General features: G+C 40.7%; 1 protein-coding gene across 1 annotated transcript in view; it reads left to right on the forward strand.

Moving 5' to 3' along the window:
* Nucleotides 1-10,654: 10,654 nt before the first annotated feature.
* PPP2R5A (protein phosphatase 2 regulatory subunit B'alpha) overlaps nt 10,655-24,167 on the forward strand; it is a 47,366-nt gene continuing 33,853 nt past the window's right edge. The window contains exon 1 of the mRNA XM_075749201.1: nt 10,655-11,709. Coding sequence (XP_075605316.1) covers nt 11,559-11,709 — 151 coding nt within the window. The 5' untranslated portion in view covers nt 10,655-11,558. The remainder of the gene's footprint in view (nt 11,710-24,167) is intronic.

Here is a 24,167-nt window from a genome sequence, read left to right on the forward strand (position 1 = left end):
ACAATTTTTTATTTAAAATATATATTTGCGTCCTTTCCAACCACAGAAATCAAATATATACAGTTATTATAGTAATTTGTCCACATTATTTTGGAAACGCAGTGAATATTAACAGAAGTTGTCATAAGAAGAGATCCCATCTTCTGTCCATTAGAGTGATCTAGAAAAATAGTCGACTACGCCTGTATTAAATAAAACGTGAAGACATCTTTTAACTATACCCCCCTCTTTTTCTGAAGACTTCCATTTGCACGGTGGAAAAACAGGTGCAGGTTTCACAGCACGACACCCGACACACGGCACAGTACAGCTGTTGACATGGACAGAATAAAAACATACTACACGAGAAATTCAGGGCACTGCAACAGTACTTAAAAAGCTCTCCGCTCACTTAGCAAACTTACTAGTGATGCTTCTTAACAGCCATAAAAATCCCAAAGTCTGAGTAATCATTCTTAGGTTAGAGAGGACCAACAAGGTCTATGCAACAAAGTCTATTTTTTGAATTCATACTGTTGAAATCATAACAGCACTGAGTATTTTGGCATCAGTGAAGATCCTGTTTTACCAAGGATTATGTTGAAAGAACTCCTAACATTCTTCTGCCTTATTTTTCACACACTGTTTATCCAGTATCAGCTCAGGTGCATTAATGCTATTTTGTGATAAATGCACGTTAAATGTCTTTATTCTACAAAGTAACCCATGTCCAAACTCAGTTATGGTTTTCCTTGATTGCCTTAATTTATCAGCCACGCAATGCTCTCCTACTTCATAAGTTTCTAAGGTGCTTCAAAGACGTGTCCCCAGTGATGGCTCCCCAGGAGACAAGAAGCTTCCACAAGCGGTGGGGCAGCAAGTGGGCGGTGCATACAGTGATAGCGTGATGCATCCTATGGAAACTGTAATTGCATTTATTTTTCTTATGAAAGTTCTCTCAATCATTATTTTAAGACAAGCAGAGTAGACCCAGGCACTGCGCTACACTTTGTTGCACTGGTTCCCAACTAATGAATGCCTGTAACACGGGTGGAGTGGGTTGATGAATTCTGCAGGACTCATGCCAGCTCTGGGTGGAGAAAGTTCAGGACAGACTCATATAAATTTTCCAGCTGGGGCCAGAAATCGTCCTGGCTGCAGCTGGTGGAAGTGGTGGGACAGCAGGACACCAGCCGAGGTGAAAAAGGGAGGGGAGGCGGCAGCAGCGGCCCCACAGAGAAGCAGCAGCACGAAGATGCTGAAGGCAGCTAGGGGAGGAAGGAGGCAGTGCGTGCGGCCACGCGGGTGAGGAGTGAACATCCACGGGCACCAGCAACAGAAAGGCTGGGACCCAGTGCTTTGTGCGATAGCCTGCCCACAGATCATTTCATTAACTTGCAGGAGGGTGCAGCAAATGCATCTGGTTTTGTTGGAGATAGTCGGTGTTAAGGATCGCATGGAGCTGGGAGACCTGACGCCAAACTCTGCAATTATTAGGCAGATAAGCCAAAGAAGAGCTTCTGCAGTGGCACAGTGCAAAGGAACATTGCAGACCCTTTTATTCTGCTAAATCAAGGGACTGTCTTGAACTCAATTTAATCTTAACAGAATAACCAGAATAGAACATAGAGTATAAAATGAAATACAATTTTGTCATTTAACATAATGCAGTGGTATGACACCAGAAGCAATCAGACAGGCAACGGCTATGGAGATGGATGCTAGCCTAGCAAGATGTCTAACCCAAGCCAACAGTGTACTCAAAGAGGTAGAGGTATCCTGGTCTGGAGTATACATATTTTAGAATATATAAATATATATACTCAATATATACATTTAAGATTTTCTATATGTATAGTCTTAGTCCAGTCCTATCCCTGTATACATTTAATGTTTTTAACTGTGGCAGGGAGATCAGGATCATGAATTGCCTTTAGAACCAGTCCTCTCAGAACAGCATCAAGCCTCACTTGCAGATCAGCTTGTACTTCGGCTGCCTGCCTGTTCTATAAGAAAATGGATGGCTTCCCTTTCCAGACACCCACTTTAATGATAATTTTAAAGAAGAATTTACATCTAAAAATAAATTTTAATTTCAAAAAAATGCATTCCTGCATATTTACAACTTTTATTATAAAATCTGGCCTTCAGGCTCATTCGAGGAGTTGGTCCTTAATTACATAAGTTAGTACCTGTTATGGCAGTGTAACTTTGACAAGTTTGGTGGGTTTGTGACCTCCAAAAACTACAGTAGAGAAGAATCAGGCCACCAATTTTAACAAAAGGGGAAAAATGGAAGAAGATTCTGAGATACCCCTGTATGAGGGCATACATTACCAAATAGTTCAGCATATTTTTCCCTTAAGGTCTGTTTTATGTTTTAACTTACTAATCAGTTAGAAATAATCTAGAAATGAATTACAGCAGGCGCTTAGTTATACTATAATCATTCTGCTTCACCTCAGACAGTTCTGAGGTCTGTTAAGACAGAATATAGTCTGAATTTCTTTCTTTCCTTAGAAGCTGGCAGCTTTTTAACAAAGAGATAGACTGGGGTAGCATATGTAGTCATTGCAATCTGTTCTGATCAGTGCTGACTAATTAGGGTTTAGCTAATTTAATTTTGAAAGATGGTTTGAGTTAGAATCTGAAAACTCTTGTTTAGTAATACAAACGAGAACTGAAAACATATGTCACAACCAAAAATGAAACAGCACTCGTACGGCTCGTCGTAATGAGGCTGTAGGTGTCACTGACAGCAGTTCATTTCACAGTAACAATTTTGACTCAGGGAAGAAGACGTCTTTTTAAAGTGTGAAATAACCTACTGGTAAACTCTGAGGTTTGAAGAGGGACACTAAAAATTAGAAGGTCCAAGTAATAAGTGGTGGGCTTGAGTGGAAAACTTTCAAAAAAGGTTTTATTCTCTGTAAAAGATCTTTTCCAAGGATTCAGTTTTGTTTCATCTGAAGAAACATCAATGCAAATTTCTGTTAGTTTGACTAGCAATCTGGAATATTCTTCCCAACACCTTGAACTAACTGTGTCTCCTAAGACATCAACAGGACAAAAAGTTCTGCCACTGCTTCTTGGCATTTTCCTGAAGGGCTAAGCAGGACTGGTGGGACTTGTACACAGGCAACTTGTATAGCATGGCTACTCCATGGTGTAGTGTGGTTTGAGCCAGAATAATATTAAAGATGTGCTCATCATATACTTCATAAGGGTGCTGAATTATCTAAGAGTTGTCCAGTATGCTCCTTCCCCTGAAAGGTGAGATTTTGCAGAAATGCGGGCAGGTGAGATGATGGCTTTGGCCTGAGAGAATCCGTCCCCATCCTGCCCCACCTTTCCAGGGGAGAAGCGGGTTGTGACTTCTGAAGCCGGCTTTGCACTGAAGCCAGGGTACCTTGTAATGGCATGGTAAACCCCACAGATTTTAGAACATATATTGAATGGCATTCAGTATAAAAATTGTGTCTTTTTATGCTTTTCCATGACTGGGTAAAGATAAGTATGTCTACAGCAAAATTTCAGGTTGGAGCCCATTATACTTGCTGTAATCAACTCATTTTATACTGTTAAAAATGTTATATATTAAAAAAATACGGTTGGCTCATCTTTTAAGAATACTCAAACATATTTAATATTCCTGACATTTAGCTACCTGTTTGCATTCACAAAGATCTTTCTTGAAAGTGAAAATAGAGCACTGTTTTCTCAGCAATGTTTAACTTTCTGCTTCTTAAATAGTAAAGCAATACTGCTATTTAGATTGCAAGAACAGCAAGAACATTTGCTCTGTTTAAATCTTCCCTTTCTGAAAACAGGGTTTATTTATTTATTTATAATACGTAGAAACACACTTAAAAGGAAAAAAAGTAAAAAAAAAAAAGTAACAAACCACAGTTAGGAACTGAAATTACCATAACAGTATGAAAAAGCAAATATTCAGAGGTTAAAAACATGCTATGCTGATAACTGGTAATTCAGGATGGAATTCATCTCTTCCAAAAATGGCAAGGTCGCGTACTGTCTAATCACATTCACACTACATGAAGTCTTATTTCTCTCAAAATCTTCATCTTTTTAGTTGGTGTTGATCTAAGACGTTAGAAATGATTGCAATCTACAGCAACAAGGGGAAAAAAACCAGTTGTTAAACAAGTCTGACTCTTGGAGATAATTCAAATGGAAAAAAATCCAGGTCATTGGCCTTTTTAAATAGACCCCCGGCAATATTTACTCCTCCATAAATAGCACAGTCACATGAAATAAAACTGTGTTCAGTAAAGCCTGCAAAACAAAAGAACAATTTACAGACTGAAACGCAAACTGTGGCTCATGTGTTCGCTGGGTAGGATTAAGTGAGCTTGCTGCACGGTCTGTGCTCAGTGACTGTGGTGTCAGATCCACTGGAAGGAGAGCAAGTCAGGTCACCGAAGGTGCTCCATCCTTCAGCAAAAGCAGGGCAATGCTGCGATCCTGCTCTAGACGGTGACTTGTGAGAGACAGCTTGTGCTATAATGTCACATTTCACTGTGGCAGAAACAAGCGCTGCTGCCTTTTACCGTCATGACTAAGAGCACATCTACATAAGGAAAAATTACAGGCAGTACTGTGCTGCTTTAATTCAACCACTATGGCTCTATTGCTATAGGGAAGGCAGTACATTTCCCAACATGGAGGTACATACTTCTGAAATCTCAGCAAGACCATTTATTTCATCTGCTGGCAAAAAATAAATCTTTTTGGATGTTACAGACAAAAAGACAAATGACTAAATTACTATACACATTATTTACATCTCTCTAAAGCTCCCGTCAATCTCTTCTGTGTGCCTACCCACGCTTACCGCTCTATCTCAAGTCTTACTTCTTTTTCTTCTCCCCGAAAGATCCAGCTCTGGGAATCGTGTTATTACATAAGAACCACAGCTGTCTCGTTTAAGGCTCTTTTGCACCTCTCAAAACAGTTGAGAAAAGCTTGAAAATATGAAACAACTGCACACAAAAGCTGCATAACCTATATGACAAGTTAGTAGTATCCACAAGTGCACGTGACTTGATTTCATTCATTAACTGGGGAGTGGAAGGACTGATTATAATGAATCAATATTTAAGACTCCTCCTAATAGCACTTACTCTGCTTTTGCAGAAAAGGTTTAAAAAATGCCCCTGAAAAGGTATAGTTTGAAATTGAGCCTGGTTAGAGAAGACACATTTGCAGACGATGAGTGCCAGCCCACTTGCTAGCTGGCCGCGGAGAACTGGCTGTTTGGCAGACTTGGCTTTTTGTTTCCAGTTGCTAAATCACAGCAGAGACAGATGAAAATATAAAAATACTTTTCTGCTGTTATTCTCCAGGGAGAATAGAATTACGAGGGAATAGAATTGCAATTCAAGATGCAAAACCAATTCCAGAAAGTATTATACACTGTCAAAGTGCTCAGAACCCCTGGTATAGCGAGCCCTTTCCACCTGGGATTTATGGAGAGATTTCCCAATCCTCTTCATTTCCCTTTGTTACAGCCTATATATCTGACTTACATCTCTTGGCCACAATATTTTGTACTTTTCTGGCTGCCACATTCATTAAGTTTCCAAGAGCAGCTGATTCTTAGCATGCAGTAATTCTTGATAGCCTGCTGAGAAGCTGACAGAATAAACCTTGCTGTTTGTTTGTTTAATTCCCTTCACTGAGCATTAGGAATTATTTCTGAAAGAACTCAAGCTTCCAGGTGTTTGCTTTTACATGCAAACATTTCATAACAGAAATAGTTCCCTTTTATTTTCTAAATGCCATGTTGAACAATCTTTACAGAAGACCATAACGCTGAGGATAGCACTGGTTGGCATTTACAAAGGTCTGGTTTGCCACAGACAAAAACATTTAGAAAGTAGTAGAGGAAAGGCTACAGTGGTTTTTGTTGTTGGTAGTGGTGGCTGGTTGTTGGCTGGGTTGGGTTTTTTTTTGCATTTCAGTGAATACAAGTGCCATTTGTTACCTTAAAAATACTATGAATCCACTCCTCTTGTTGAAGATCTTTCCCCATTTTATATATAAAATGCAAAGAAATCTTCAGCACAGAGAACAGATTAATAAATGAGCACATGCTCATGTTCTGCAGCTTTTTGCTAAGGAAATGTCATTATGGCAAAGATGCTAACCGACTTTGAAAGCTTAGTTGTAAACCTATATCCCTGGGGGATGCTTTGCATCTTACAGAGCCAGAAAGACTGCTGTTGAGTTCTCAGACAGCAGTGTTTCCACCCAAAATGACAGTTCAAAACACAGGCAGAATTAAGGAGTTAAATTGGGATACATTTGCATTGGACTAGCAGCTATGACAATCAGCGTACATGTGTATGTGTGTGCCTGTGTGTACAAACTTATTAAAATACATTTTTTGTTTGCAACACAATCACGCTGGATTGTCTGACAGAAGATTTAATTAAAAGGTTTTTAAAATAACAACATGAATCAGAGCTAGTTTTAACAATCCGTTGCCTGCACATACCCATACACATAGTTTTGCCTGGAAAGACTGTAGTGACGTATTCATAGGTATGCTGAAGGAAATCGAACTCGGGGCCCTTACAAAGAAGGTCTCGCCAACTAATCTCTGAGTTCCAATCCCAGAATTTCAAATCCTGCTCTGGGAGAAAGGTGACAGATGGTCCCTGAGACAACCAATGTTATATTATTTAAGGATTTATCAAGCAGAAGACTTGGGAACACTTCTGCTAGATAGCAACTAGCCGGTGCCGACCACAGAACTCGGAAACATACGCTTTAATCTGAAGTACGTGAATAGCTCACTTGGTTTTACTGGGACAGTCCAAGTACTTAAACTTAATTCCATGCATGCTTGAAAGTGCACAGCCTTAGCCCTGAAAGTGTTTTAAGTTGGTTGAAATACCTGAAAAACTGATGGGGTGGTGCAGTAGTAAATATAAGCATGGCTGCAGCCAACAGGGCTTTTCCTTAATTTTTTTCATTTTGAGAAGGAAATAAAAGTAAGTTTTCATAACCTTTCACCACAAACCTTCCTGGTTGAGGGTTCACCCATGTCAGGCATCCTCTTTACTAAAATATTCCTCCCACTGTCTCTGAGAAGAGCGAGATTTCTTGTAGCTTGGCCTCTAAGCATCTGTACAGAAAAATGGGAAAGCAGAGCTATAGTTAACTCCTTGTCCGCTGGCAATCAGGCAACTCCCTGCAGCAAAAACTCAGTAGCAACCTGGTGCTCACAGCAGCACGCTTACAAGCCAAGTCGGTCAGGATCCTGCAAGTTAATGATACATCATGTTCTCACTCACCTTTCCAAAGGTCTCGCTCCTGGGTAAAAAGATGCTAAGGTGGTATAGGAAATAAATCTCTATGATTGAATGAAAAGAACTGCAAATGTGACTTTTTCTTAAATCTGTTCCAGAATGTTGCTTCTCTGTTTTGAATAATGATGATGAATGATAATGAGCTTTCTTCCAAGTCAAGTTAGAGACACACGTGAGGTTTTGCAGAATCAATGCTTCAGTGCATATTGAGGGCTCTGATTTAAGAGTGGGAATAGCTTGGCATAAAATTACTATTCACAACATTCTCTGTGGACACCTCAGACTTTTATGAATTGGATTCGGAGCCAGCAGCTTATAACCTGGCACCATTGCTGTGTGCCTTTAAATACCCTCTAAAAACCAGGGGGTTCAGAAGCTGACTCAGAGCAGCTCCGACAGCTGTGTAGGAAGCGGTATGTGCAGAAAGCCGGGAAGGGCAATCTTCAGCCTTCTGAAACGCAGCGATTTCTGATTGCCCAACAGAGCTCTCGCCTTCATTTTTTTTCTCCAAATACCCCAGTCCCACAGGCCTGTATATTCCACTGGTTTCATACATCCATATAATTCCACTGACTTCAAGTGTACATTAATTCAAATGCTACCCTTTCAGTTTGGGAAGCTGTAGCCGGTCTACGCAGCTGCTGCTGCTGATTCTTTTCCGAAACAGAAGAGTTATATCAAAAAGAGAAAACTCAACAGCTAAAAATACCTTTCATTTATCTGAGAGAATAAAACAGTTTCTCTTTGTTTGGCTGACTCGGATTTCAGCAAAGTTTCTTTTATGAGTGATAGATGAAGATATGGTCTGAAAATACCTTCCAGTGCAATTGATATGAAAATCCCATCATTGCAAGACTACACCTATTATTTACTGAGGTCTTTGCGTCATGAATTTCAACTGCCAACGGACTTTTACAATGTAGTTTTAAACGGCATGGCAGCCATTCCATAGCCTAGTGACCTTGAAGAAAATATTTTAAATCTCAGAAAAATATTTTTATGTTACTCAGAACTTACATAAGGCTTTTCATCAACAAATTCCAAAATATTTAATTGATGAAATTTTAAGGTAGACTCTCTTACACTGGCAACAGGCAGCAAGGCTTGAGTTGCCAATAAACAGTATACAGGACACATTGGGCAGTGTCACTTTCTAAAAATGGGTGCAGAAGAAAATGACAGCTGTTGGAGGGCAGGCAGGAACAGAGGAACACACCGACACGGGGTCTGGGCCTTAGCGCTCTCTCAAGAGGAACTCTAGGTCATTAAGTGAAATGCGAATTAACCTGGTAAAGAATGCAAGGATTTCCTTTACTGCAATGAATACGCGAGTTGCCAGTTTAAAGGACAAGTGCCTAAAGACTGTAGTTTTGACTGTGAAGTGGATTTTGCAATATATTAAAAAAATGAAATAAAGTCTACACACCAACAAGAAAGATGACAGTATATTACACTTGTCCCCTATTGTTTCTAGATATGCTGTACCCAGAATTGAATCTAAAGTATACAGAAAATAATTCTCTTAGAGTACTTTCCATCTCTCCATTTCCAAACACTAAAGATTATTTCACCAAAAGTGAAAAAGATGGGGGGGTGTACAAGTATCCATACATTGAATAGTTGAGATTGTGCTGACAGAGGAAAGGAAAGAGGAAAGAATGACAGAAGGAAACACAGACAACAGTTTCTATTGAACAGGCTTCCACAGTCTTAGTCTTCTTTTATGTTTGCATAAAGCTATAATCTACACTTGGCTTTTGATTTGTGGTTTATATATATAAAGATTAAACTGTAAGTCATGAAAGCATTTAACAAACATGTATGGTTACCTTACAGTATTTACGTCCTACCACAGCTACTCAAACTTGAACGTGTAATTAAAATACTACAAATACTTACTTGCTGAATTGGTACATAAAACTATGTAGTAAGAAGAAATGTGCTGATGTGCATAAAACTTATCTCTACATGAATGACTACAAGCTAAGGCATCCCACGTTTGCAGTTCAAAAGGGGGGGGGCTGTTCATATACAGAAATGGGACTGAGCAAAAGTCAGACTTTAATGCAGCCCCGTACTGCACGCACAATCACGGTTTTCATATCCTGCAGCAGCCACAATTCTCATTTCTCATAGCCTAACTTCAGCCTGAACCATATAAATTGTACAAAACAGAAGAATGAGTTACTCTATAAATATTCACTCCTTGAAAGTGAAGCACGTGCTTGTTTCAGGCAATTTTGTGCCTTCAGCCTGCAAAATGAGACTGTGACTCAGTGCGAGAAAGTAAACGCCATGGTAACACAGATCCCAAAGAGCCAAATTCATCCGGAGATGTAAGGAGGACCAAAACCGCTGAGGTGCCGGGAGGGGGGTGGGTGGGAAGAAGTCAGGAGCACTTAGAAGATGGCACAAAAGACATTCGCACGCTGTCGCGACTCCCAGCGCGCGCCGCTCGCGGTTGAACACCCTTGTAGCAGTTTCCCGCGTGCGGCTGCTAACGGCTTGCTGAAAGCATCAAGCGCGACCGTTGTTCTGCCAGCAGCTTCAGTAGTGTCAGGCAAGCCCCTGCCCTGGGCCCTGCAGCCCCCGCACCGCACGGGACACGCAAGCCGGGCTGCCCGGCTCGCTCAGCGCGCCCACGGCCCGGTCCCAAGGGCGGAGGCACGGCTCAGGCCCCGGGGGAGGCCCCCAGCTGGGACAGCCGCCCTCTCTCCGCACATCCCCCCGCCCCTCACAACCCAAAGCCGGGTGGGACAAGGCGCCCGCGATGGGGAGGAGAGCCCCGGCCCGGGATCCCGGCTGCACCTCCTCCCCCCCCCGCCAGTCCCCCTGACGGCTCGTGCGTCCACAGACGTGACGGCGAGCGGGATCGGGCCCCACAAGGAGAAAAGGCCTTCGCCGCCTCACACGGCGGCTGCGGCCAGGGGCAGCTCGGTAACGGGGTGCCGCTGTAACGGCGACGTCGCGCGCCCAACGTCCCCGCTCCGGCCCTTGCCGCTTCCCTCTCGCGGCCGGGCGACCACCCCCCAACGCGGATTGGCCGATGCCCGTCCCACCCGCCAACTCCACCCCTTCCCCTTCCCTCGCGTTGTACGTCGGCCAGGAAAACCCCACCCACCTCCTCTCCCCTCTTCTCTGCTGGAGAAGCCTGTTGTCAATCACGCCCTCCCCGCTACGCGTCCCAGCTCCGCGTCCACCCCAAGCCCCTGTGCGAGGAGAGGGGCGGGAATGTTCCGCGAGCCTCTCTTTTCATTGGCTTCCTGGCGCCGTCAATCACCCAACGCCGCCAGCAACGGACGCTCCTCTCGCCTCTTCTTGCCCCTGTCGCTCCTGCTTCAACCCTGCCCCTTTCCCCTCCTCCCTGCCCTCAACTCCACTCGCTCCGCCAAGTTGCGCGGACGCTCGCCCGCCGGCTTCGGGGCTCTGGCGGCGCGGCTGCGGCGGGCGGAGACACTCGTGGCGGCCCCCGGCGGAGCAGGAGGGGGCAGGATGACGGCGGAGGCGCGGGGAGCACCCGGCGGCGGTTGAAGGCGGAGAAGGGGCGTGTGGAAGCGAGCGACTGGGAAGCGGGGAGTGGAAGCCGCCTCCCCGGCGAGCTCGGCCCAGGGGCGAGTCCGGCCGATGACAGCGGGCTCGGCGCGGGCTGGCGCAGGCGAGCCCGGCTGAGGGGGACGCGGAGTGAGCGAGGCGGGAGCGGGGCAGCGGCGCCGCCGAGCTCGGCCCGCGGCGGCTCGCGTCGCGCCTGCCCTGAGGAGAGCGGTTCCCCCCGTCCGTACCCCCCCCCCCCCCCCCCGCTGCGGGAAAGTTTGGCGCCCGCCCGCCCCGCCGGGCAAAGTTGTCGTTGGGTTTGTTTGTTTGTTTTTCCCTTTCTTCCTCCCCCTCTTCCGCTCCCCCGCCGGCCGCCGCTCTCCCCCGCCTCCCCTGCCGCCGGCTCCGCGCGGAGAGGAAACTGCGAGGGAAGCAGGAACTGAGGAGCGAGGTAGCAGCCCGGACCCAGGAGCCCTCTCAGCGCCTGGCAGCCAGCAGCCCGCGCCGGCACCGCCGCCGCCCCGCTCGCCGCTAGGACGCCAGCTCTCTCCTTCCCTCTTCCCGTCGGTGTGCGTGTGCGCGGGCGGGTGTGAGGGCAGGGACGACTTTTATTTTTTTTTTAAGCCCTTTTTTTGCCCGCCCGCTTCTCCCTCCGCTTTAATATATGCTTGTGGAGAGCGACGTCCCCCCGCGCCTCCTCACCGCCCAGCCATGTCGGCGGCCATCTCTGCCGCGGAGAAAGTGGATGGCTTCACACGGAAATCGGTGCGCAAGGCTCAGAGGCAGAAGCGCTCGCAGGGCTCCTCGCAGTTCCGCAGTCAGAGCAGCCAGGTGGAGCTCTCGCCGCTGCCCCAGCTGAAAGGTACCGGTCTGCCGTTCTTCCCCCTCTTCTCCTGCACGCCCCAGCCCTCTGGCTACAGGTGCCGGTGCCCTCGGCCGCCCGGGGCTGCCTCTTCCGATATCGCTTTGCCTGCTCCGCGCTGCCCTGTCCCCGTTCTGCCTTGTCTCTTTGCCCTGCGCCCTCTGCCCTTTAGCCGTGACCTCCTCCGCTCCCGGTGCTTTCCAGGTAGAGACTCAGCAGGAGTAAATCTGTGTGCGGATAGGCTTGGTTCCTCCGCTCATAGAAACAAGTGTCGTACAGGTCGGTTCTCGTTTACTGCCCCGAGGACTAACTGCATTAACTCGCCACCTCTCTTCTGGGTAATTTAGGAGTAAGTGTTGGGAGGGCAGGTGTGCTTTTTGAGGGCTTACTGCGGAAAACGTAGACGGTGAGTTGAGTTTAGGAGTGCAGGGAATTGAAGCACTAAAACCTAGGAGGGAGTGGTGGCTCCTCCCACGGGGGTGGGTTGCAAAGAGGAACTCCGTGCCTGTGGCATAATATCCTGAGTTACCGGAGGGAGTTTGCGTTTGGCTTATTGATTCCTTCCCGTCACTTTTGGACAGTGTTTGAATGACGTTTTGCCTGTCTTATTTTAATGATCAGGAGTTGCCTCAGAGACTTTCCACATAGTGCTGAATGCGAACACTCACAAGTGAATGAAAATTGTAGATGCTGGCGTTGCTGACATTAAAATAGACAGTGCAAGTTTTATCCTTTGTACCAGAGCTAAAATCTAAAAACACTCAGTTCGTTAGATTGCAAAAATGAAATGACAGTTAATTGCAATCTTCCACACCTTTGAACATCAAAACAAATGTCTTTGTTTCTTCTTTTAAAAATAACAAAAAATAATTATTAGGCAGAGAACGTAAACTTGTTATTAAAGTATTTGACAGGCACCTGAAAAATAAGGCAGATTACCTTAATGTGACCCAACATATTAATTTTACTTCTACTAGTGTTAAAGTCTTAAGGTTTCTGAAGCTGCATCATATGAGGTGGAAAAGAATCTCTGATGATTTGCAGCAAATATCCAAAATTTGAATAAAATATGGCAAACTTAAAATTACTTAGTATGTAGGAATATTTTTTTCTGTTTGATTTTTATGGCTTTTACGGTCGTGTCTGTAGTATTTCAAGACAACTTTCCCCCCACCCCTACTCAAGTGGCAGATGTACATGAACCACAAAACTGCCAGAACTGTTATTAAATGCAAATAAGCTTGGGCAGGAGAATAACAAGAGGAGGTGGTTGTTTTTTGGTTGTTTTGGGGTTTTTTTTTAGCATGTTTGTTGCAGCGGCTTTGGGTGTTACTTTGAACAACAGGGGTGTTCTTGCTGCTTGTTTTGGACTCTCTTTTCTCTGTGAAGTTGTGTCTTGTCTTGGTACACTAGTTTGAGGGATTTATAATCAGAATAATTTGTTTGAAATCAAGACTTAGTTTCTGCTATTCACGTGCTGTTTATACAGTGTATTCTCCTCAAAGATCACTTTTATAAAACCACACTTGAGACCTTATAAAAGCACTTGGTAAAATCACGCATAGGTGGCAGACTTCAGAAAGTTTGAGTCCTGATCCAGCAAACAGTTAAACATACATACTTTATGCAGGGAGTAATTCCAGCTTAAATCAGCAAAATATCCAAGTTTACATTCTTTGCTGAGCTGGGACTTTAATATTAAATTTTTAACTTTGTATGATTAAATCTTACAGTTTTGTGAGTGCAGTTTTACAGCTTTTTACTTACAACACAGAGAAATTTTGCATGGCATCAGCAGCTCAGATGTTTGGAAATTTGAGGTCATAAACTATCAGAGGAATTTCTTGAGTTATGCAGAGTTTTATAGTAGTTTGACTTGCCTTAAATTCTTAAAGGAAAATCACATCTGTCTTAATGCTTATGATTTAAAGACTTGCCCTTTAAACCTGCTTCAGAACATAAATTGGGGGCAAAATACACTTTTAAGAGTTACAGTATCCCAACTAGCCAGTTAGCAGAAAATTGGGCCGCACTCTTCTGTGTGTTTTCTCCCTTGAGTTTGTGATGTTAGATTTGTCCTGAACATAGCTATGGATGTACAATGAGCCTCCCAAACAACAACAACAAAAAGCTTCTAGAAGGAAAGTGTTTGCTCTGTCTGTGTTATTTTGTAAAACTTATCTAAGCACATACATGTTGGAAAGATGAAGCTTTGCTTTATTCTTTAAAGCCAAATGGAATTCAGTAATAGTTGTGGTGATGCGAGTGTAGTATCATCTACAGAGTAGTAGCCAGCGTTCCCAGGGAGGGGCTGAAAAAGGAACCTACAGTCATTATACTGATGCCTAAGGGTACTCAGGATACTCTTATAAAATTAGATTAAGACTTATTGCTTTTCTGGTATCTTAAAATAAATGGTTAAATGTGAGGTGTTTGAAGCCTGTATTGGGAGAAAAGTAGCATTTTGTAGATGAAAAAGCAGTTTGGTATTCTGCTGCTGTAAAGTATTTCATCTTGTTTATAGTTACAGTCTTGTTTAATCACTTTTAAGAAAAAAATCTAAAATAAGTATAAACAGTATTCTAAAACTCCCCAATAGGTTTGTTGGACTGGCCTAAAATATTTGCATCTATTTTACTGGAAGGAGAGATGTTCCCGAAGAAAAATGAAAATTACCCTTCCACTTCAAAATGTACCTGCTTGGGTAGATAGTGTTATGGATTTTTTTCCCTTTTATCTAGGGACTGTTGTTTGTTTGCCACTGAAATGGCCAGACCAGATTGTATAACACACTTTCATAGCTGTGTTGTTTGAAAGCCTGTAGACAGATAATCTGAAAAGTACGTATTTCTGGAGTTAATTGTACTGCTGCTGTGTATTACCAAATTCCTTAATTTGGCTGCATATTGTATCACTGCTAGGAAAAGAAATATATCTGTAACTAAGTACTCTTCCCTTGGGCAATTTTGTTGGGGGAGTGAGATTGACTGGGGGGGGGGCAGCAAGATTGTGTCTTATTCAGCTTATTTTTGTGTGTGATATCTGTCATTTTTTAGAAAAAAGCTCAGCAAAACCTGGCTGATATTAGATACATAAATTAGTATCGTGTTCTTCAGTTAAGTTAGCAGGTTTCTTATGTGGTTGTTATTCAGGAGTGTCCATTTTACTGTATTATTTAAAAGCTGAATAAGAAATTCTGAAGACCCAGTGACTGTATTTAAAAGAAAGAAGGAAAAAAAAAGGCAGCTTGTTAAACCTGTTAGAAGTTGAAGTTACTTTTTTTCCCCCATCTCGTTGTCATTTTGTTACTTTATAGTTTACATAATACAAATCCTTTGAAAAATCTGCAGCGAAAATAACGTGCTGGTTAACAGCAGGTTTTTATCACTTCATGGATAATTCTGAGATTGAGTTTAAAGAAATCTGGCAAAGGAAGTGTGTTTTTTTTTTTTTAACTTCTTAAGAAGTGGTAATTTTGTCTCAATAGCAAGTGATTTTAAAAGACTGCAATAGCACATGCAGTTACATTCGGTTTTGAAAAAAGATACACAACTTGACCTTGGAACCCGATCTGACTTATTACAAAAAAAGTATGCATACTTGTTTCTGTCATTTTTAGTTGAAGAAGCATGTAAAAATACAGGTGGAAAATGGTGAATAGAAAACACAGCTTGTTACTTTTATTTAACACAGTTAATGTGGTCTGTCAGGTCATAAAGCAAATATACCTTTTTTTTTTTTGTCCTATGTACTAAACATGCCAAGTGCAGCTGGAACGAATAAACATTTCCTGATGCCTTTCTGTGATCTTCTCAATAGTGAATATCCATTTTAGAAGATGCAGGTCACCGCAGGCTTATTTCCTATATCATGCTTAGATAACAAATATATGAAAAGAAATTCTTAGTATTCACTTCCAAATTAAACTGTCTCCCCACAGAGAAAACTCTGGCCCTTACAGCAGAAGAACTGGAAAGTGGTCCAAAAATCTTTCAACCATAGACTAGCGATGGTTACAATGATCTCTGTGGGGCTGAGCGTTACAGTGGTGAAGTGTATTGGAATAAGACATTTTTTAAAAAAGACTTTCAGCGTGTAGTTTCAATATTGAAATACAGGGTCTAAAATAGGTGTTAACAATAGTATTTTCTTTACTTAAAGCCTGTGAGAGAGCTTGGGTTTAACTGAAAACGAAGTGCTGTGTTCAAGCTAAGCTCTTGTGGAAATGTTACAGGAATGCCTAATAAGCTTGCTTAGAGGTAAAATTTTAACATTACTAAATCTACCAGGGTCAATTCAAACCTTAAACTTTGAATGTTTTGAGTTATGTAGTGTGTGCTTCAGAGTGACAAAAATAAGTGGAGTTAAAAACAGCTGAGAGGAATTCTTTTTGCATATTAAGTTGCCTTTGCTTCCCCAAAGAAAATGTCCTTCAAAATTTTAGAATGGTTCACTTTTACTATAGCCTTAATAAATATTTGTGAAATGACAGTTTTCTGTCTCAGATTTGCACTTTTTCGTATTCCTCATGATTCATTGTTACTTCCTCTTCTGTAGTCGCCCATCCTCTACCTTTTGTATTCAACATCCCTTGCAACGATGATCTTCATGGGTGAGTTTTTCCTTGGGAGATAATCTTTATTTCAGATGAAGAATGAGCGTGTTCTGTGAGGAATTTAGATTTAACTCTTATGTATAATCTCAGCAGGGCTTACTATAAAGTGGTCAAAACTTCTGTTTAGTGAAGTTTCAATCTTGAGGAATAGAGAACCTATAATAGCTTTAAAAGCTTAAGATTTTTTTTTAATATTCTAATGTAGTTCTATGAAAAATGGGCTGTTTAAATTTTTTTTCTATATTAAGGAACTGTTCCTAGTTTATGGAGCGGAACATTTAGTCTTTAATTCTTAACAAATTGACCTTTTTTATCCTTAGACTTGAATTTTTGTTCTTAGAATATACTTCCATCAAGAGCCACTCCTAAATATAGAGCCTATTGACAGTCTTCACATGAACTTTTCTATTTAAATCTTTCACATCTTCTGTGTGCCAGCTTAGTATCAGATTTCTTTTTCCATATTCGTTGCTTTCTAGTTTAGTCAGATATTAGTTTTGCAGGTGCTGAATTTAATGTTAGTTGCTATAGGAAATACAAATGGAATTACTTACTGCTCCAGCGTATCTGATAAAAGAAGATGACTTCAATCTACAGATTTTTTTTTAAATATTTATCTTAAAATCATTCAGTGCTTTTGAAAAGGTGTCATACCAACAGTTTTGGACAGATTAATATTCTGTTTCAGCATAGAAGGGGTATGTGTTCTGTTCTTATAAAAAAGCCCACTTCCATTGGGAAAGGTATAAAATTCAACTATGTCATTGTAGTCCTGACTCCTATTTATTCTAGCAGGCTAAAATTATAGTCTCATAACAGCATGTGGATTTTGAAGGTTGTAACCACAGCTGAACTAGATGAATAGGTAGTAAATAACATCTGCTTTATAAGACTCCCTTGGCAAAAGGCTCTACTAGAAACTGGACCAGCAGTGACAGCTTCTTTTTAATGTCTGAATCATTGATTTTTATCAGGGAGTCACTGAGCTAGTTTCTGTTAAGTTTTGCTGAGTTCATGGCCAATGAAATATGTTGTCTACAAGATGCCTATTTGATAGTATGCTTTTGACTTAAAGGCAGAGCTCATTATAGTTAAGGTTGCCTACAGTTTTCCTTCACAAGACCTTATTCTCAGCTGCTTACAGCATTGCTGAACTGTTTGGACTGAAGTTTTCCATGCCAAGTATGGACAGTTTTATTTGGAACTGTTCCTCAGGCTAATTTTCTTAGTTTCAGCAAAAACAGTTCAATCTGCTTCTAAGAGTAGAGCAAAAATGAATTGTATAGTGTCAATAAAAAAAAAACCACAAACAAAAAAACCCCAACCCAAATCTGTCTTGAGCTTTAATGTTTGCTGTACTTTGGATCTTAACACATAATTATTAATGAAAATGGATCTAATTTGGTCCAAATTCTAAGATGTGCTCAGTAGCTGTTGTAGCTCAGTAGCAGGACTGATGATTCAGTGTCTACTGTGCTATTCTGTATAGATACTTCATGATCTACTATGCTACTCTCACCTACTATGCTCTCTGAGGCTACTATGCATGGCTTTTCTTTTGGTTTTCCTGTCTGTAGTACTGCTAGGTATGGCAACTAAGTGTGTGGAAAACTTGTAATGTTACTCTTCCACAAGCAAGAACACAGAAGTGTATTACGGGTGGGAGGATAGTATGGAAGTGGTGGGCTGATTATAGAAGCTTAAGTGGGAAGAGAGGGCAGAAGCTAGCTCTTCTCCAGTAACTGCATTAAGTTCAGTATTTAGTCTTAATGCCTCTGTTGGCTGTGCAACTTTCTGGAAATGTTTCTTATCATACTCTCTTCTAGTTTCTTCGTAGTTTTTCGTTGCAGCCAGTGTTTTTGAACTTCCCGTAATCTTCCTGAAACTTCATGGGCTTAGAGTTTTTGTTCTGTACATCAGGAATTGATTGCAGATGAGTTGGTTCGTCAAATGAGTCTTTACTCAAGAATTTAAAAATGAGAACAGCAGTGCAGTGACTGTGATTAGAACATGGAATTCACCTTCAAACATTGTGTTTAGTAGTATTGCTTCTGGCTACTGTATGTTTGGGGGAAGTGTGGGAAGTGAAGCTGAGAAAGGCTGATGAAATGTAGATGAAGGGAAGAGACAGCAGTCTGATCAGAATTGTAGGTGACCTGTAGCCTGCGAAAGCAGTAGCATGTACTGCTGTTATGAATATGGTGAGGGGGAAAAGGCTGTAGATTTTTTTTTTTAGATAGATTGTGTTATTATGTTGCCTGGCTACCATTGGGAAACTTATTCTCAAGTTTCGTCTTTCTGCCATTGTTTCTCACTATCTTACCAAGCAAAGCTTTGGTGAAATTGGTAGCTTTTGTCAGCTTCATTGATATGATAGGGTTCAGAAGAGAAATACAAATTTTGCTGTGGAACTGGGAGGTCAAGGTGCAAGTAACAACAAAAATATTTGCATGTGTATATTCAAGAATAGTGCTGCAAAAGGAAGATGTTCTAATGCTAGTAAGTGATTTTTAAACCCTTGAGAATTAAAGGCATTAAAGCTATTCCCTATCATAACAGGAAAACTTTCAATGTGTTATACAAGTTTACTCTTTCAAATTACTGATTAAAAGTTTATATCTGAGACCATCACATACTTGAAGAGTTGACAAGCAGAGGTGAAAGTAGCACTGTAGGTTTTCTCCAAAGAACTGAAAGAGGAGGTGGAGTGAGCAAGTTTATAGAAGGACAGTATAGCATGGGCCAGGAGGGCTGATCTGAAGAGCAGAAATAAAAAGTCACAGTAATTTGTTTGAATATGAAGGGGGAAACAGCTTTATTTCTGCTATTGCTGTATTTGAGAATTAGTAGGGTGCATCACTGCATAAACAAGTGAGCTTTTAGCAATGATTTAATAGGCTACTTTGTTTCTGTAGATGGTTGGTCCTTTAAAAAATAAACCCGCAGCTTTCATTTTATTATTTTCTTCCCAAGTAAAATTCTAGGGGAAAGTATAAGGGGATAAAATGGGTTTAAAAAAAGTTCCAATTTAGTGTAATTGGGTAAAGCTTTTGAAAAATGTATGATGTTTTTCATTAAAAATTCTATGCTTACTTAAAATATGGCGTATGTGTAAGACTGAAGTCTTGTAAAGCAGCATAAATTTTGGTTGCACAGGTATGTAACAGCGACAAATTGTGAAAATTGTTCTTAGGTTTTGAATTACGTATGTAAAATTTGTGCATTTTGGCATTGTTGGATTCTGTAGGAAAAGAGACATTACTATTTTGACATGAAAAAATAAGATATAAATGTCAGAACCCCCTAGAGAAGTGTAGGCTGGGTCCAACAGTATAGTCAGGAAGGACAGGGTTTGGTAATTTATATTTTTGTGTATTTTCCCTTAAGAGTAGGAAGCAGAAGCAAAATAAACTCAGTACATCAAAATGGTGTAAATTGAGTTTAAAAATCACATTTGGCAAAATCTCTTGGATAATATACTTAAGTGTAGGATCCCTCATTACTGAACACTTGATTTTTACAGTTTTTGATAAAAATATAACTGTTAGAGTATGCTTAAAATTAATGAAAAAAGTAGCTCAACCTTTTATTTATGAGGCTAAATGCTTAATTTAAGTGAAGTGGGCAAAGAGATCCTGCTTGAATATCCATCTGCTCAGAATGATCTATTCCCATTGAGGTCAGTTGGAAATAAGTCACTGAATGCAGCAGAACCAGGATTTCACCTGTGTTTCCAGTCTAATTTATCTTAGTTCTTCCTACTGTAACACTTACCATTATAAAGTATGTCATTATGTTGTTTGTCTGAGAAAATGTTGAAAATTAAGAAACACTGGTTTAGCCAATTCATAAAGTATATATTTACCCAAGGAATTAATCTAATACCAGTAACTTCCACCCAGATTTACACACGGATTCAAGAGAAGAGGAGGTCTTTCCTTGGCTTTTGAAAAGCTAGATTGCATGTTTCCTCTGGCACAGATTGCCTATTAAATTACTCCCCTATACATCCCCTTCACACATTTAAAATAGTTAAGTACTAAATTAACTGCAAAATTAGTTTTGGTACTTCTGTGAAGTAATGTTTAACAGCTACCCCTTGATTTAAAATAAAAGGTATTTTTATATTACACTCAGCACGAATTTTGCCATGCAAAAACAACACAAGTGTTTCTTCAATTTCTGGGAAAATACAAACTTGATTTGTAATGTTGTCTTGCATTTTCTAGTGTGATGCCAAACTGGAGCAACTTCAGCATCTTAATCACAATTGATTTTATACTTAGGTAAAGTGAGGAAATGATTGGGGAAGAATACAAGTTAATAGATTTAAAAAGAAATAATATCCCACACCAGATCCACTTATGGTATACTTCATTATCAATGTTCACTAATTATAAAATACTATAATTTCAGTCAGGAGTTTTGCAGTTGACTTAAAAAGGGAACTTAAATTGTAAAGATGGTTTCTGTCCTTTCAAGCTTAAAAAGTGCAAATCAATTTGTTTTGGTCTTCTGGTCAAGCAAAGTGTTTCTGTTCCTATGAATAGAGAATGTTTTTAATGCAGTACTGTATAATGGATATCGAGCTGAAGTTCTACTGAGTCTGTGTGGCACACAACTTTGTCACATGCTTTTCAGCTGTCTTTATCCACTGGTAGTGTGCAGAGTACTACAGCTGTTGGGGGTGTAAAATAAGGAGCAGAGCTGTTCAGATTATTATTCTTTTAATTCTTAGCAAGGTAGATGTGAAACATTTCCTTGAGTTTACCTTGTCACAAACTGAAAGGTTGTTTTACATCTTCATAATTGCATGTGAAAATCCAAAATTTTACTAAACTCTTTCATTACAATAAATAGTATTTCTTTAAGGACAAATGCTTGTGTTTGGGGAAAAGTATAATTAACAGTTAATGTGTCAGGGACAAGCAGCATCATACTAATTGTCCCTTCTGATGTTTTTGATTTGACAGTCTCAGAAACCTGGTCTTTAGTCTCTTTCCCTTTCTGTAGAGTCTCTTGGGTCTTTCTGGTGGTTAATTTTACTGGCACATGAGTGAGTTACCAGGAGTAACAAGTTGTTGTGTGCCAGCCTCTCTGTGGGTGCTTTCAGCTTTGGCTAATACAATGTAACCTGAGTTAGACTTTAAAGAGAGGACCTGTTTATACACCCAGGACTTTACCTTGACCTTTATTTGCCCTCTTGTTAGGAGAACTTCTTGAAAGCTTGTATGTTTTACCATAACAAAAACCCTTGTTGCATTTCAGTATAACAACAGCTATTTAGGAGTTGTATTTTCTGTTTTGGGAAAGCAGTTTTAATTCTCAGGCCTTTGTATCAACTTTTGTAATTTTAAGTTGAAGATCGCCATCTATCCCATACTTACATCTTTGAGAAACAATTTCCCGTTCCAGAAATCAATTACTCTCCCATCTTTCCCATTTTAATGACCCGGCTGTGCATGTTAATTCTGTGATAGGATTTATGACCCTTAAATTTAGCACTATCCTCCTTAAAGAGGCAGGGTTCCTATTTTAAATTATTTTAAGATCTCTGTTACTTAATAATCACAAGCTATTATGCCTTTGTCAAGCCAGTGAAACCATTATTTGGGCTAGTGTCTTGCATGCAGGAGAGAATGCTAAGCTCTTAGAACCTCTGGTTATATTCCTGGCATGTGATCAGTCATTAAAACTGCTTGATGGTTTTTAAATGGAGACAGCAAATACAGTAGCAGTGTATGCCAAAACCATAAATGAATGCATCGGGGAACATCGGAGTTGGCTTACTGGTGGAAGAAAGTTTGTTTCAAATACAGGAGTAGCAGCATAACTGTTTTTTTGGTAACATACGCTTCAGCTGTGTAAGTAGTGAAACTTCTTTGCCTTTTATAATAAAAACAGTATCACTCTGAACAAAACTTACATATGGTTAACCGTATGCAAATTGTTCAACTTCTCAGTACTTTCAAAAGCAGCATTGTTTCAACTGTGTCAGGTCATCAGACAATATTTTTTCTGTGTTTTTTTGTTGTTGTTGCATGGAGCTGAATTTCAGCTAGATTCTGAACTGGTGGTGTACTCTTGAGGAAACCTTTGTATTGTTAGAGTTGTACATTTTGTTAAGGATGACTTCAGGGTGTTTTATGCTCCTATTCTAGTGGTTGGTATGTTTGGTGAGGTTTTTTGTTCATTTGTTTAAAGAATCAATGGTGCTTTAATTCTCATTTTTGAGAAAGCGTAGTAGAAATGAGGTGAATTGTGGCAGACTTTGTTACTAGAGTCTTACTATTTAACTTTTTGAGGGCCAAGAGAATAATTTCTGTTACATTTTGCATCTGACTGCATGTTGTCATCTGTAATTAGACAGTAGAAAATAGGGCTATTAATATGAAGGTACTTCACCAGGGTATTTTCTTACTCTCTGAAGTGTCTTGGTTGGCTCAGATATTCATTAAAATTGAAGCATTCAACGTGATAGTAGCTGGAGACTCTTAACTATATGAGACTATAAGAAAGCTTAGAAGATGGTAGAAACAGTCTAGGTAAGACATGTGCAGCTTACCATCACTGTAAGAAGTCATTCACAGAATTTGTGACAGATGTTGTTAGATCAGCATAGGCTTTTCAGATTTTCTGGACTGATTTGTTAAGGTCAACTGCTGGCCACGTGGAGTGGCAGATGACACTGTCTGAACAAACAATATCTGTTATTGGATGGAAGATAGCTTTCCAGGACTACTTTCAGTAAACAACTTAAAAATTATCTATAGCCGAGACTTTATAACTAACTTTGTAAACCACAATGCTGTGTGTGAATAGAAGTCATTGATTGTTATCCTTATCTAGTTTTACTCCTAAACTCTTTTTTTTTTCTTCCCTAGCATGTATCAGAATAATTCCAGAATATTCTGATGAGCAACACTTCTGATTTCTTAGCTATTTCAAAAGCACATGGAGATTTACTTGAATGGTAGTATGATTTTTTAGTAGGTTGGTTGTTTTTGGCAGTTTTAATTTGACTTTGCACAACTGATTGGAGAAAGATGCATATTAACTTGGATAAAACAATGCTATAGGGGCAGATGAGCAAGTAGGGTGTCACAGTGGTTTTTTTGAGGTATTGTTCATGTGGATCTCTTAGTGCAAGTCCTGCGTGAAGACCATCTGCAGAATTGTTTATGTTTTAAGTGGAAGTACAGCAGAAGCTCAGCTCATTATCTTGATCGCTCCTTTGCAGTCCTTTTGAAGAGGTTAAGCATTAGTTTGAGCACAGGGGCTAGACAGGATTGACCGATGTGCCTTCTGTACCTGTAATTCTGTGCCAAGTCTTTGTTTTGGTTATCTCCTGTATGTAGTATGAATTTCCTTGTAGCATGTTTGAGAATACCATTCTACTTTGTCTTCCAAATCTCCTTCTCTAATGAACAAGCCTACTACTGTATAGGGAGCTGGTTAACTTGTAAGATCTATAATGTTATTTGACTCCCTTATCTGACCTGGAAGATCAGAGCTCTGTTTACTGAAAACATGCAGGGGAACTTACTCATCCTCTTCCAGAGTTCTAGCAACAGTTGTAGGCTTCGGGGTAACGGGCAATTTGAAAATATATGCTGTTGAACTCTGAATGGAGGGGGCAGGGGGAAAACCTACAACCCTAGTCTATCAAGAAATGGTACTTATTCCTTAGGGTGGAAAAGTTTTTCTATGTGGAAAACCTGAAAATACTGATGACAAGATTCCTTGGATACCTAAGGTGTTGCATGAGTGCTTGTCTGAGTAGCCCCACCAGTTTCAGTTGGGCTGTTGAACTACCAAAAGCTGGAATTGTAGGAACTTCTCT

This window comes from Balearica regulorum, chromosome 3, assembly GCF_011004875.1.
Source record: "Balearica regulorum gibbericeps isolate bBalReg1 chromosome 3, bBalReg1.pri, whole genome shotgun sequence".
Classification (NCBI taxonomy): Eukaryota; Metazoa; Chordata; class Aves; order Gruiformes; family Gruidae; genus Balearica; species Balearica regulorum.